General features: G+C 40.6%; 1 protein-coding gene across 1 annotated transcript in view; it reads right to left on the reverse strand.

The window, feature by feature from the left end:
* The window catches only part of sap30bp (SAP30 binding protein), a 23,600-nt gene that overhangs the window by 6,434 nt on the left and 2,166 nt on the right, over positions 1-15,000 (reverse strand). The window contains exons 2-5 of the mRNA XM_053504897.1: positions 10,733-10,848; positions 8,245-8,289; positions 5,721-5,760; positions 1,959-2,047 (exon numbers count right to left, since the gene is read on the reverse strand). Coding sequence (XP_053360872.1) covers positions 1,959-2,047; positions 5,721-5,760; positions 8,245-8,289; positions 10,733-10,848 — 290 coding nt within the window. The remainder of the gene's footprint in view (positions 1-1,958; positions 2,048-5,720; positions 5,761-8,244; positions 8,290-10,732; positions 10,849-15,000) is intronic.

The raw sequence follows: 15,000 nt of genomic DNA on the forward strand, positions 1-15,000 counted from the left end.
TGTAGTGCAGAGTGCGTAGTGTGTAGTGCAGAGTGTGTAGGGTGTAGTGTGTAGTGCAGAGTGCGTAGTCTGTAGTGTGTAGTGCAGAGTGCATAGTCTGTAGTGTGTAGTGCAGAGTGTGTAGTGTGTAGTGCGTAGTGTGTAGTGTGTAGTGCAGAGTGCGTAGTCTGTAGTGTGTAGTGTGTAGTGCAGAGTGCGTAGTGTGTAGTGCAGAGTGCGTAGTGTGTAGTGCAGAGTGTGTAGGGTGTAGTGTGTAGTGCAGAGTGCGTAGTCTGTAGTGTGTAGTGCAGAGTGCATAGTCTGTAGTGTGTAGTGCAGAGTGTGTAGTGTGTAGTGCAGAGTGTGTAGTGTGTAGTGCAGAGTGTGTAGTGCAGAGTGTGTAGTGCAGAGTGTGTAGTGTGTAGTGTGTAGTGCAGAGTGTATAGTGTGTAGTGCAGAGTGTGTAGTGTGTAGTGTGTAGTGCAGAGTGCGTAGTGTGTAGTGTGTAGTGCAGAGTGTGTAGTGTGTAGTGCAGAGTGCGTAGTCTGTAGTGTGTAGTGCAGAGTGTGTAGTGTGTAGTGCAGAGTGTGTAGTGTGTAGTGCAGAGTGTGTAGTGTGTAGTGCAGAGTGTGTAGTGCAGAGTGTGTAGTGTGTAGTGCAGAGTGTGTAGTGTGTAGTGCAGAGTGTGTAGTGTGTAGTGCAGAGTGTGTAGTGTGTAGTGTGTAGTGCAGAGTGTGTAGTGTGTAGTGCAGAGTGTGTAGTGTGTAGTGTGTAGTGCAGAGTGTGTAGTGTGTAGTGTGTAGTGCAGAGTGTGTAGTGTGTAGTGTGTAGTGCAGAGTGTGTAGTGTGTAGTGTGTAGTGCAGAGTGTGTAGTGTGTAGTGTGTAGTGCAGAGTGCGTAGTCTGTAGTGTGTAGTGCAGAGTGTGTAGTGTGCTGCTGCCTGTTCTGTGGAAACTTCATCAGGTCTAATCTCAGTCCTGTGTATAAGAATCAGTGAAGCGGAGGAGATATGATCCGGTCCTGGCGGTGTTCTGTCCCGCCCCACCATGCCCCGCCCCACCATGCCCCGCCCCACCATGCCCCCCCAACCCCCCCACCCCCCGGACCCCTCTCTCAGTCGAACCTCCGTGTGAGTTTAGGAGATGGAAAAGATTTTTAACAACCAGGCAACAAGAACTGACCTGGAACAGAGCCATGTTTGTTCACTTACTCACTTCCTGTTTGCTTACAGCAGTGTGAAATTACACTCTCACGAACCCCGTAAAGTGTGTGTGTGTGTGTGTGTGTGTGTGTGTGTGTGTGTGTGTTGAACTTGGTCTGATACGAGTGCAGAGCCTTTTAATGGTCAAGTCTGCACAGAGAGGAGTGTGTAGCTGCAGGCGCAGGAAATTCATCACGTGGATGATAAGAAGTAAGTGTGTGTCAGGGAGTGGTTCTTGTGTTTACACACCCTGACTGACACACACACACACACACACACACCTGTCCAGACAGCTCCAGCACAGACAGAGGGAATGTTCTGTATGTAACAGAGCAGAAAAAAGGAGAAAAATCACAAACTGAACTGAGAGAGAAACAGATAAACAGAGGGAAGGGGAGAGAGGAGCAGTGCATGCTGGGAGGAACAACAGACTGGAGGAGGAAGAACTGAAGGACTGAGAAGAGAAAGAGAGACAAACAGACTGATGAGGACGGAGACGAATTGTGAGATAAGGGAGTGCATGTGGGGGAGGGGATTCCCCAGACACAACATCCAACATCAGTCTGATGGAGCTCACCTGTCCCTCCACACACACACACACACACACACACACACACACACACACACACACACACACACACACACACACACGGAGTGTAGAGATACGGGGTGTCTGGTGTTTATGTTTAACATTACCTTCTTTACTTACTCTGGTTGTAATAAAAAGTGTGTGTGTGTGTGTGTGTGTGTGTGTGAGATGTGATGAATCTACACACACCTGCAGATGGGTGGAGCAGCGTCCTGGGGGTTCAGGAGGAATTCGTATTTCCTCAGGAGACATGTTCCTCACTTTCTCTGAAAACTGAGCTGAAAAAAGACGAACAAACCAACAAACAAATACATACATTTAACTTGTATTATTGTGACACACACACACACACACACACACACACACACAGTGTGATGAGAACTCACAGGACTGGGACTAAACAGCTGTGTGTCCATAATAAAACCACTTGTTATTGAGACTCATCAGATTAAAGTCTTCAGTTTGTTCGGGATCATAAAGACTGGACTTTGGAGTGATGGAGAAAGGTCATGTGACCTGATGAGTGATGGGCGTGTCAGGGTGAGAAGGGAAGGACATGAAGCGATGCTCCCATCATGCATAGTGTCCACTGTACAAGCCTCTGGAGACAGTGTTATGATCTGGGGTTGATCAGTTACTCAGGTCTAGACTCAGTAACGTTATGGGGCAATAAAATGAAGTCAGCTGACCACCTGAATGTACTGAACCACCAGAGGATCACATCTATGGAGGGTTTCGTCTTCACTGACATGTTCCAGGACTCAGTGTGTGAGAGAACATGAGGAGCAGGAGCAATCATTTACACACATGAACAGGACACCACAGAGCTTTGACCTTTAACCCCAGTGAGGGTGTGTGGGACGTGCTGGAGACTTTGCACAGCGGTCTGTCTCTCACATCAGCAGTACAAGATGTTGAAGAAACATTAATGTGACTCTGGACGGAAATAAATGTAGTCACACTGCGTCTCTGTCTCCCACCTGTCTCTCATGCTACACTTGTCTTCATCTCTCTCAATCTGTCTCAAAATCTCTTTACGTACGCTTCCTCTCTCTCCGTCTCCCACCCGTGTCTCTCTCGTTCCACCTGTCTCACACACAAAGTCCAAACTTTTGGTTATGTCTGTCTCTTTCCTCCCCTCTCAGTTTTTCACTTCTTCCAGTCTTCACTGGACTTCTTGTGGTTACATGCTCTCTTTCTGTGTGTTTGTGTGTGTGTGTGTGTGTGTGTGTGTGTGTGTGTGTGTGTGTGTGTGTGTGTGTGTGCGTGTGTGCGTGCGTGTATGTGGTTGTTACTTGCTTTCTCTGTCTTGCCCAGAATAACAAAGAAAAAGACAGGAGTTAAGCATGAATCCCTTTGCTAAAGTTTATGACTCTCTTCATCACACACACACACACACACACACACACACACACACACACACACACACACATACACACACATACACACACATACACACACATACACACACATACACACACATACACACACATACACACACACACACACACACACATACACACACACACACACACACACACATACACACAGGTTGGGTAGGGTGTGGCAGCTCAGATCTGGCCTTCAGCCCAGGACAAAAAGAAAAGAAAAACCCACAGGGAGGAAGAAAAATACAGAGCCAGTAGCGATAGAAACCTGACGGGGTAACGAACACACACACACACACACACACACACACGGTATTAAAAACAGTGCTTGACTTTGTTTCAGGGTTCTCTGGATTATAAAGTCATAATTACACATGGTGTACAGCGCTCTCCTGCAGCACTACAGCTCCCCTAGTGGTGAGGTGAGGTACAGTTCAGGGTTACTGCAGGTCAGGGTTAAACTTATAACCTGCGGATCCTATGGGACTGTTAACATTAGTTTAGCATGGCGCTAACTGCAGCGAGATGGCAACACACACACACACACCTCGTGACCAACCAGAAGCCAGGGGTGTATAAGAGGGTGTATCAGTGTCACAGTCACTTCAGGAAACATCCGCCATAAAACCATCGGCTCAGAGACGTCTGATTCACACTGAGCTGGAAAATCACTTTACTGCAACCTTTTATACCAAGCCAAGAGTGTCACACACACACTCTCACACACACACACACACACACACACACTCACACACACTCACACACACTCACACACACTCACACACACTCACACACACACACACACACACACACACACAAGGGAGTTCCTGCTGCCCAGTAGCACCATGAACCAAAGCAAAACAAACAATTTTAGGCAGGCAACACGCCCACTCTGCCCCACACACACACACACACACACACACACACACACACACTAGAGGTTCACAATTCTTGATAAAACTTAAATCACGGTTTTTCTTTACAAAAATTGAGATTAGATTTTTGTTGCAAAAATATTGGCACACTGCTTTTCCACCTCCGAGTACACTGACCAGTGTGTTTAGCTCCGCCTCCATGTTACTGTCATGTGACAGAACTACACACATACACTGTACACCACAGACACACCATAGCACAGACAGTACACACTACAGACACATGCAGACACACAGCAGATTCCTCAGACTGCATTCGGGTTGTGTGTGTGTGTGTGTGTGTGTGTGTGTGTGTGTGAGAGAGAGAGGACAAAGCGTATCTGTAAGGACTGTGTGAGAGCTTCTGAGCTGAAACTTTGACATTTTCACTCCACAAAAGACAGAAACAGCAGTTCAGTACAGACACAGCGCCTGATTGTCGTCGCCCCCCCCCCCGTCCCGGCTCACTGGGGGGGGTGCTCACAAATACGTCTGAGAAATGTAGACGACCAACACACAGTCACACACACTTTCTCTTTGTTAGCTTTAACTCGTTTTAATAATTTAATCATACGTTATTGATTTACACTGATTTATAACAAAGTTAACATTAAAAACCTTAATAAACTATATACATGTTGTTGTATATAATTGTTAACTATTATAATATACTATAGAATAACTGTTTAATACACTAATAATATAAAATGTGTTTATATGTGTGTTATATCTGTGGATGTTTATTATCTTACAGTAAACTTTACTGATTATTTCCACTTTGTATTTTATTTAAACATTTAACCCGAAACATTAGCACTAAGGGCCTGTATACGTATACATTTTTAATCGTATTGGCGTTTCGTCCACACGGATCCGGTGTTTTAGGAGACTGGAACCGCTATTTTTTGAAACCGGGTCCCAAAGTGGATAAATCTGAAAACGACACCCTTGCGTCTTTGTGTGTACGGCCAATCCGTATATTTTGTGAAACGATGATGTCATCACATCACGTGTCGGCTGCGTCACACGTAACAGCAACAACAATAATGGCGGACTACATGATTGTGTTCGTGTTGCTACAAAGCCTACTAGCTTTATTACAGCAACATCTATTGTTTCTATGCAACTGTTATGAGCAACAAGCGATAATGGACAACACCGTCTTGGTTCGTATACAGCGCGCAAGGTTATGCGCATGCTCAAAGTCTTCTTCTCCGTGTATAGTGTATCTCTATGGCAGAATTACAGCGCCCCATACTGGTCTGGCATATATACTACACCGTTTTCAGTGGTTTCGTGTGTTCACGAAAAAAATGATGAAAAATGGGAACGCACCGGCTTCGTGTGGGTTTGTATGTGTTTGTTATGTGTATACCTTATAAAGAGGCCACTGTGTGTGTGTGTGTGTTATTCAACAGTGTTTATGACATTGGGTTGTATTTAATTACCTTTTGCACTGGGACTCAATCAGGCATCACACACACACCTCATAACAAATAAAACAAGTTAACGCACTGACCACTTCCTGGCTAACCTCAGCACACACACACACACACACACACACACGACCAAAATGACACTATTCTCAGGAATGAAGGGAGGTGTGTTATTAAGGGTGTGTGTGTACTGTGTGTGATAAAGTTACTCACCAACTAACTCATTAGGATCCTTCTCACCAGTTAGAACATCCTAAAACACACACACACACACACACACACACAGAAAGAGATTTAAATATGTTTTATAAAAACTTTACTTTACTTGTACTTAGTAATTATAAAATACTACTAATAAACCATCACTGTAAAACTGCACTGTATATTCATTTTTATAAATCAATATTATATCATCAGACACGATGGGTCCAAAGCTGTCCAAAGTTCACTTAGTGACATCACAAATGTTCCCTCAGAAAGTCTGGATTAAATCTACAAAATCTGAGGTTAGCATTAGAGAAGACACACACACACACACACACATATCAAGTGAGGACGGCACAGAGAAGGAAACTATGGAGACATTTAAAGAACGCAGAAGAAATAAATCAGTGTGTCAGTGTGTAGAGGAGTGTGTGTAGGGGAGCGCTGCTGAATAAAACACACTCCCAACATAAGTTGTATTCAGAAATAAAAACAAAAGATAAATATAAACCCCATACTGTTGGGATAGAGTGCCATTACTTTCGCATTTTCGTGTTTTTGCTTTGCTCCTGTTGAGGCTCAAAAGACAAAACAGTGAACAAAAGCTGCTTTATTAACATTGTGTGTGTGTGTGTGTGTGTGTGTGAGAGAGAGAGAGAGAATCATTCTAACACCATCTGAATAGCGCGCACACACACACACACACACACACACAGAAAAATAACTGAAGCCAGAAACTTATCCAGCTAATTCTTACTGAGCATTATAATCCAGTCTAGTGAACACGTTAGCTTTCACTTAAACCCCAGAGATTAGCGCTGCCTAGCCGACACTCACAGCTCATAACCCGCAGCTAGTGGCGGAGCGCTAAACCCCACAACGCTTAGTTTACACTAGCAAAAAAATAAATATATAAATTATATTTGATATACACTCTTCGCTAGCTAACTAACACTAAAATCCTGTGAACATGTACATGAACAGATGACTAGTGACTTTAAGGCATCTACTACCCTAAACTAGTTATCTAACCATAAAACCTGTAGCTCACTGGCTAACAGTGGCATACTTGCATTTCTCCTCAAACATTAGCTAGAAACAAAAACATTTTATATTTATACAAGATTTATTTTGGTCAAATTTTAGAGACTGGATATTCAGCAAAGATTTAACATCTATAAACTTCAGCTAGCAGGCTAACATACAGAACAAGCTACAGGCAAACAGCACCCAATTACACTAAAGTAAAATCTGACAAATCTGACAAACAAACTAACTAGCCAACACAAAAAAATTCAACTTCATTGACTAATTATCCTGTAATGAATAACACAACTAAGGAAAATAAAAAAACCAACTTAGCCAAGCTAGCTAACACATCTGCAACTTTTAGATAGTTTTAAGGTTAACGCTAAAAATCTAAACTTATCTAATAAACGATTATAAACTAAAACCCATAAACAAAACATTTTCATAAACCAAAAGTTATAAAACATTTACTCCTAAGTGAGGAAATGTATTAGAGGAAAACTCAACAATGAAAATAATAAAACTCTAAAACTGAATGTTGTTCAGCGATCAGTCATGAATTTCTCTTCCTGCAGGCTACGTCACGTTGAGTTTTGAGTCTGCGCTTTATTTCAGCAGGGTGCGGTCGAATGACTTTCCTCTGAAACACCGCAGGAGTTGGAACATGCCTTCAAGCTCAGAATGTTCAGGGTTACAGAACACAGTGAGGTCCTGTAGCTGCTTGTCTTGATGAAACCCGTCCAACCTCAGCTCAACATCAAGTCATGAAGTTTAACCTTTTAATTAAACGCTACTAGCAACAAGTCTCTCTCTAAAGTATACAAAATATACAGTTTGATGGTGTAGAGAGGCTGCGCTGTAATTTGTGTTAAAAGTCTAAAGAAAAAGACAGAACTTTTGAATAATATTTAAAAACTAGCTAGTTAAACAACTAAAACGTAAACCATGTTCTTAAAGCCTAGCTAATAGAGTTAGCCAGTTTTAGACTAACCAACAATTAAAAACTAGCTAAGAAAAAAATACACTTAAAACCTCTATATATATATCTTATAACCTCTAATAAATACTTAAACATATTTAAATAAAAAGGTGTGTAAAATAAATTTAAGCTAAAAAACAATTATTTTGATAAAAAATTTATCCTTAAAAGTTAGCTAGTTACACAACCTGTGAGTAACTCAGCTTTATAGCCAACACTTAAAACTCAAACTTAAAATGTAGCTAGCTAATCTGCTCACATTTAAGACTTTTTTTTCGCAAATTAACTGTTAACACAGAGTTAACCCTAACCTTAGATAGTGAACCCTAAAAATACAAAACAGTTAACCAAGAATTCACTTAACATTTGTGTTATGATTTTTTTTTTATTAAAAGATTTTTAAAATAAAAGATTTAAAGATTTATTAGCTTTATTAGCTTTACTAGTTATTTAAAAATAAACCGTGAATCTGGATAGGACTGCGTGTTAGATTTTATGGTGTGTTATTTTTTCATTGTTAAATACCTTTGAATCATCTTGAGGTTCAGCCGAATCGGAATCGTCCACTTCCTACACAAACACACAAAAACATGGTTAAAAATAATCGCACAAAAACATATGCGAGTAGGCTGAAGAGCGCGAGTGGAGCAGAGGGGCATTCAGGAATTCAGATTACAAACAAAGCAAAGGAAAATCATAACTCATGTACAGATAAGAGTAAAAGATGAAGATAACATAATGCATACATAAAAAAAAGTAAAAAGTACCTACATTTATAAAAAAAATAAAAAAAACCCACAAAATATACAATACATAAAACGAGTAAAAACATTAAAAACACAGTCTCAGTCCTGACTGTGTTCATACAACTCGTTTATAACCCTTATTATTCTTATTACTTATTTTATATCTTTATTCATCTTTGGAAAATTTTTTAATTTCATAACTTATATCATTTTATTTAAAGAGCTTTAATCTAGTTCACTGAATAACTCTTAGTTTCCTCAGATTTAAATTAATATACACTAGTAACACGACTCGTTACACTCTTTAATCTAATTTATCATACAGTAAATAAACACACCTTACACTTACTGGATATTATACAGTGTCTTGCAAAGGTATTTACCCCCCTTGGCCTTTTTCATGTTTTGTCACATTACCACCTGTAAATTAAATGTTTTTTAATCTGAATGTTATGTGATCGTTAAAGTAAAATGAGAAAAACAAATGTAAAAAATAATTTAAAAAAAATAAAAATCGGAAAATTGGCATGTGCATATGTATTCACCCCCTTTGCTATGAAGCCCCTTCAATGACCTTCTGAAGTCATAATTAGTGAAATGAAGTCCAACTGTGTGCAATCTAAGTGTCACCGGGCAAGGAGGGCATAAATCAGAAAGGCAGCACAAAGACCAAAGGTAACCCTGAAGGAGCTGCAATGTTTCACAGCAGAGAAGAGGAAACATTTAAATGTCTTGGAATGGCCCAGTCAAAGCCCAGACCTCAATCCAACTGAGAATCTGTGATCAGACCTGAAGATTGCTGTTTACAAGCGGAAACCGTACAACATGAAGGAGCCGGAGCAGTAGTGCCTTGAGGAACGGGCAAAAATCCCAGTGGCAAGATGTGGCAAGATGTGGCAAGCTCATAGAGACGTATCCAAAGAGACTTGCAGCTGTAATTGCCGTAACGGATGGCTCTACAAAGTACTGACTTTAGGGGCGTTAATAGTTATGCATGCTGAAGTTTTCTGTTATTTTGTCCTTAGTTGATTGATTTACAATAAAAATAAAAAATTAAATCACATCTTTAAAGTTGTAAAAATGTTCTGTAAATTAAATGTTGCCAACCTTCAAATAATCCATTTCATTTCCAGGTTGTGAGGCAACAAAGTATGAAAAAAAGCCAAGGGGGTGAATACTTTTGCAAAGCACTGTACATTTTATATTCAGTATTAATAAGAATGTTCTATAATCATTAATATAAAGTTAATACGTTATGATTAACCTGATCTATAACCAAACTTTATTATAATTTATTTAAGTTATTCAGTAAAAATGTTATATATTTTTATAGAAATCATATTGTTCACATCATATATTAAATAATTTAAGGTCACATTTCTAACATAGTAATTAAAATTCATATACATCTCCCAATGTACTATATTCATAATATTTTTTTTAAAGATTTTTTATACATTTCTATTTCATACTTTCTTTTATTCTAACAAAACTATTACAGATTATAGGTTTTATATTTGTTTCTAATTTTCTATTAGCCTCGCTTATTTCCTTTTTTAGGTCGTGTTAGCCTTTCACTGCTTGTCACACTGTATGTGGCGAATAAAACATTTAATTTCATTATTAAATCATTAAACTGATAAAGTTTCCTTCTTTATGTTTAGAAGGATCGTTACGTGTCCAGGGGAGAACACACCAGTACAACATTACACTCCATTCAGACCAGTATATACTACACGCAGTTTAACACACCACTACACTATATTCTTTAAGCAACGTATAAACTGGTTGTTCTTACACGTTCCTAGAGCGCCACCTGCTGGTGACGTCTTTACTCACAGCAGTGTGACTCTGCTCAGAGCCTCGTTTGGTTCCACATTGGGTTCTGAGACGGAAAGACGAACATTATCTCAGAGAACTCCTAACATTCAGAACGATAACGTTCATCAGCACTGTTCTTAAAAAAACCTTATGATCACATTCCTGCATCACAGTTACTGTGTGTGTCTGTGTCTATTAAACACCTGCATAATAATCCATACACTTACTAGACCTCTACTTTACGGACATGTGTGTACTGAATAACACATCGTGTTTGTGCCCAGTCGTGTCCGTGGGCTTCAGGCGTGGGGTTTTAATGCTGCATGTGTTAAGACACTCCTTATCATCATCTTCCTCCTCTGTGTTATAATTAAACTAATAGGTCACATGCAGCTGTACAGCTCAGGAGTGTGTACACACCCAGCGCCGTGTGGAAACAAACTGACCGAGTTTCCGTCGTTCTCCTCGCTCTCTTCGTTCCCAGAGTCTCTCTCGTCCCCGTCTTCAGCTCGGCCCGCGTCATCGTCTCCGTAACCCGCCGACACCAAACTACCATGAGCCTCTAAACACAAACAGTCACATTTTTTTTATTAAATAAAACAAATAATTAATAATAAAAATAAAAAAAACACTAAAAGTATAAAAACACATTGTCTGCTGCTTCAAGTCAGTGTGTGATGAATCATATTTTTAAAAATAATAAATGTATAATTACATAAACGCACATTTTATATATAATCAATTACAATTGCTCTGAAAACATAAAGTGACATAATTTATTATAATGTAAATAATGACCAGCTCCCTCCTGAGACGAGATCACGACGCCTCGGGCTGAGTTCATCTGTACTGCACGTCTTTAAATATTATTGTTTTATAGATATCCTAATTTAATATTCATTTTTTAGTTTTAGAAAAACTTGGTAAATAATTCCCTCCTGCCACACAGGGTGCTGTGTGAATAGTTTAGAGGAACCATAGAGGAACCGCAACATTTTATATATACATAACTTTTAATTAAAAAAAATCTATGTTAAAGCCCTGTTCTGATACAGGAAATAACACATGAAAAAAAAAATAACGATACATAACTGAACTGATCCCACACAAACTGCACATCACATCAGCCGTAAATGAACGCTTTATATCAGAAATATTAAGTACTTTAATTTTTAAAAGATAGCGATAGATTTTAAAGTGAGATACATCAGTGTTCCTCCCCACACAAACAGTTTAGTTGGACTTAGGGCTGAAACGATTCCTCGTAAATCAAATAATTTGATTACAAAAAATGATCAACGCAAATCTTCTGCCTCAAAGCTTCTTTTAATTAATTTTAAAAGCTTGCGTTATGTTTTTGCGCAATTATTTGTTTGGCGTGACACAGGACGCTTCCGGATGCAAGCCGCCGGTAAACACAGACGAAGAAGCAGCGCTTACGTCGCCCACAAAGTGGAAGGAGACGCAAACAGTTAGCTGTGTATTGATTTGATGGAGCGTTCTGTTGCAGCTGTAAAATGGAAAGGAGCGATAAAAATATCAATAAGACAAGAGAAGAAGAAACAAGCAAGAGGAAATGACAGAAATTGTCGGTAAAGGCTTATGTTACGCCTGAGATGTAGATTTTGAAACATTATTTCTGAAAGTTTAATTGCACATCATAGTGTTAAGAAAAGGCTTTAAAATAACAATGTATGGCTCTGTAACGCACTTAATTCATCCCAGTCAACTTTAATACCCCTATCTCACCTACGCGGTTTCGCGCGGTGGCCATAAGTACGGTTTATCATGATTCACCACGAGTTTTTGGCGCTGTGAGTACGTTTCCATCTTTAAACATGTTTAATTTTTTTTTCGCGGAACAATCACGGCCACTCAGGGTGCCTAACTCTGCATCTCACCGTGAGTCAAACCGCGTAGGTGAGACAGGGGTATAAGCTATTCCTTATATTGTGAATAATGACAATGTTTATTTTTGATAAAATGCTGTATGCATTTAAAAAATAAAAGTAGATTTTTCTAATAAGATAACCAATTAATCTTTGTTTCTCATATATTTTACATTGCTGTTTAATTAAGCAAAAGTAAATTTGATCCGATTGCTCAATTAATCGATTAAGTGTATGACAGGGTGCCAAGAGAGGAGCTGTGGTGTTGTATGAGGAAGTCTGGAGTGGCAGAGAAGTATGTTAGAGTGGTGCAGGACATGTATGAGAGCTGTAAGACAGGGGTGAGATGTGCTGTAGGTGTGACAGAAGAGTTCAAGGTGGAGGTGGGTCTGCATCAAGAATCGGCTCTAAGCCCCTTTTTGTTTGCTCTGATGATGGACAGGAGGACAGATGAGGTAAGACAGGAGTCTCCATGGACTATGATGTTTGCAGATGACATTGTGCTTTGTAGCGGGAGGTATGCTCCGGAAAGCAGAGGAATGAAGGTTAGCTGCAGCAAGACAGAATACATGTGTGTAAATGAGAGGAACCCAAGAGGAACGGTGAGGCTACAGGGAGCAGAGGTAAAGAAGGTGCAGGATTTTAAGTACTTAGGGTCAACGGTACAGAGCAACGGAGAGTGTTCAAAGGAGGTGAAGAAGCAGGTACAGGCAGGTTGGAATGGGTGGAAAAAAGTGTCAGGTGTGTTGTGCGATAAAAGAGTATCAGCGAGAATGAAAGGAAAGGTGTACAGGACAGTGGTGAGACCAGCGATGCTCTACGGCTTAGAGACAGTGGCGCTGAAGAAAAGATAGGAGGCAGAGTTGGAGGTAGCAGAGCTGAAGATGTTGAGGTTCTCTTTGGGAGTGACAAGGATGGATAGAATCAAGAATGAGTTCATCAGAGGGACAACCAACGTTAGATGTTTTGGAGATAAAGTCAGAGAGGCCAGATTGAGGTGGTTTGGACATGTTCAGAGGAGAGATGGTGAATATATCGGTAGAAGGATGCTGAGGTTGGAACTGCCAGGCAGGAGGTCTAGAGGAAGACCAAAGAGGAGATTTATGGATGCAGTGAGAGAGGACATGGAGTTAGTTGGTGTGAGAGGATAGGGTTAGATGGAGGCAGACACTGTGTATTTGGGTTTCTCATTTGTTATGTATAACCAAAGTGATCATCTTTTAAATGTACAGTTAGTTACAATGAAATACATTTAATCTTACGGCCATAAAATTCACTTAATCATATTGCCAGAGGCCGAGAGGAAAAAATGATCGCTCTGTACTGCAGAATCCTGAGCTCTATACAGGTTTTAACTGAAAAACACAGTAATGCAAAATGGCTTAAATCCTCTGGTGTTTAAGAGCTACTTGCTCTGACAAACACACACACACACACACCCCAGAGTGTTGAATGTGGGGTGTATTTGGTGTTTGTTGTGTGTAGTAGAGCCGCTCCACACCTGAGAGAAGCACAGTACAGGACAAGACGACCCACTGATTATACACAGATATTAATGATATACGTGTGTGTGTGTGTGAGAGAGAGAGAGGGAGAGAGAGAGTGTGTGTGTGTGTGTGTACATGCTGATTTATATCTCTTTATACCTGTTTATATGTTTGTTCTACTTTTGTTTCATGTTTCATCCCTCTTTCTGTACAAATGACTTTGTACAAAACAGGTCCAGTGCACTGTAGGTGTGTGTGTGTGTAGGTGTGTGTACAGGTGTAGCTTGCAGTGATGTGAAGACCATCTCATCATTCGACTGTTTACAAAGCTAACTTAAATAATAATATTACTAATAACACCTAACTGTATGATTTATTGGTAATTCCGCGCTTTACACTTTATCACACACTTTAAAGTGTAACTGTGGAACATTAGCTAGCGAATAACAAACACCGCGCCGTACCGTGCGAATAACAAACACCGTGCCGTACCGTGCGAATAACAAACACCGCGCCGTACCGTGCGAATAACAAACACCGCGCCGTACCGTGCGAATAACAAACACCGCGCCGTACCGTGTGAATAACAAACACCGCGCCGTACCGTGTGAATAACAAACACAGTACCGTACCGTGTGAATAACAAACACCACACCGTACCGTACCGTGTGAATAATAAACACCACACCGTACCGTGCGAATAATAAACACCACACCGTACCGTGCGAATAATAAACACCACACCGTACGAATAATAAACACCGCGCCGTACCGTGTGAATAACAAACACCACGCCGTACCGTGTGAATAATAAACACAGTACCGTACCGTGTGAATAACAAACACCACACCGTACCGTACCGTGTGAATAATAAACACCACACCGTACCGTACCGTGCGAATAATAAACACCACACCGTACGAATAATAAACACCGCGCCGTACCGTGTGAATAACAAACACCACGCCGTACCGTGTGAATAATAAACACAGTACCGTACCGTGTGAATAACAAACACCACACCGTACCGTACCGTGTGAATAACAAACACCACACCGTACCGTACCGTGTGAATAATAAACACCGCACCGTACCGTGTGAATAATAAACACCGCGCCGTACCGTGTGAATAACAAACACCGCGCCGTACCGTGTGAATAACAAACACCGCGCCGTACCGTGTGAATAACAAACACCGCGCCGTACCGTGTGAATAATAAACACCGCGCCGTACCGTGTGAATAATAAACACCGCGCCGTACCGTGTGAATAATAAACACCGCGCCGTACCGTGTGAATAATAAACACCACACCGTACCGTGTGAATAATAAACACC

The sequence above is a fragment of the Clarias gariepinus genome, chromosome 9 (assembly GCF_024256425.1).
Source record: "Clarias gariepinus isolate MV-2021 ecotype Netherlands chromosome 9, CGAR_prim_01v2, whole genome shotgun sequence".
NCBI lineage: Eukaryota > Metazoa > Chordata > Actinopteri > Siluriformes > Clariidae > Clarias > Clarias gariepinus.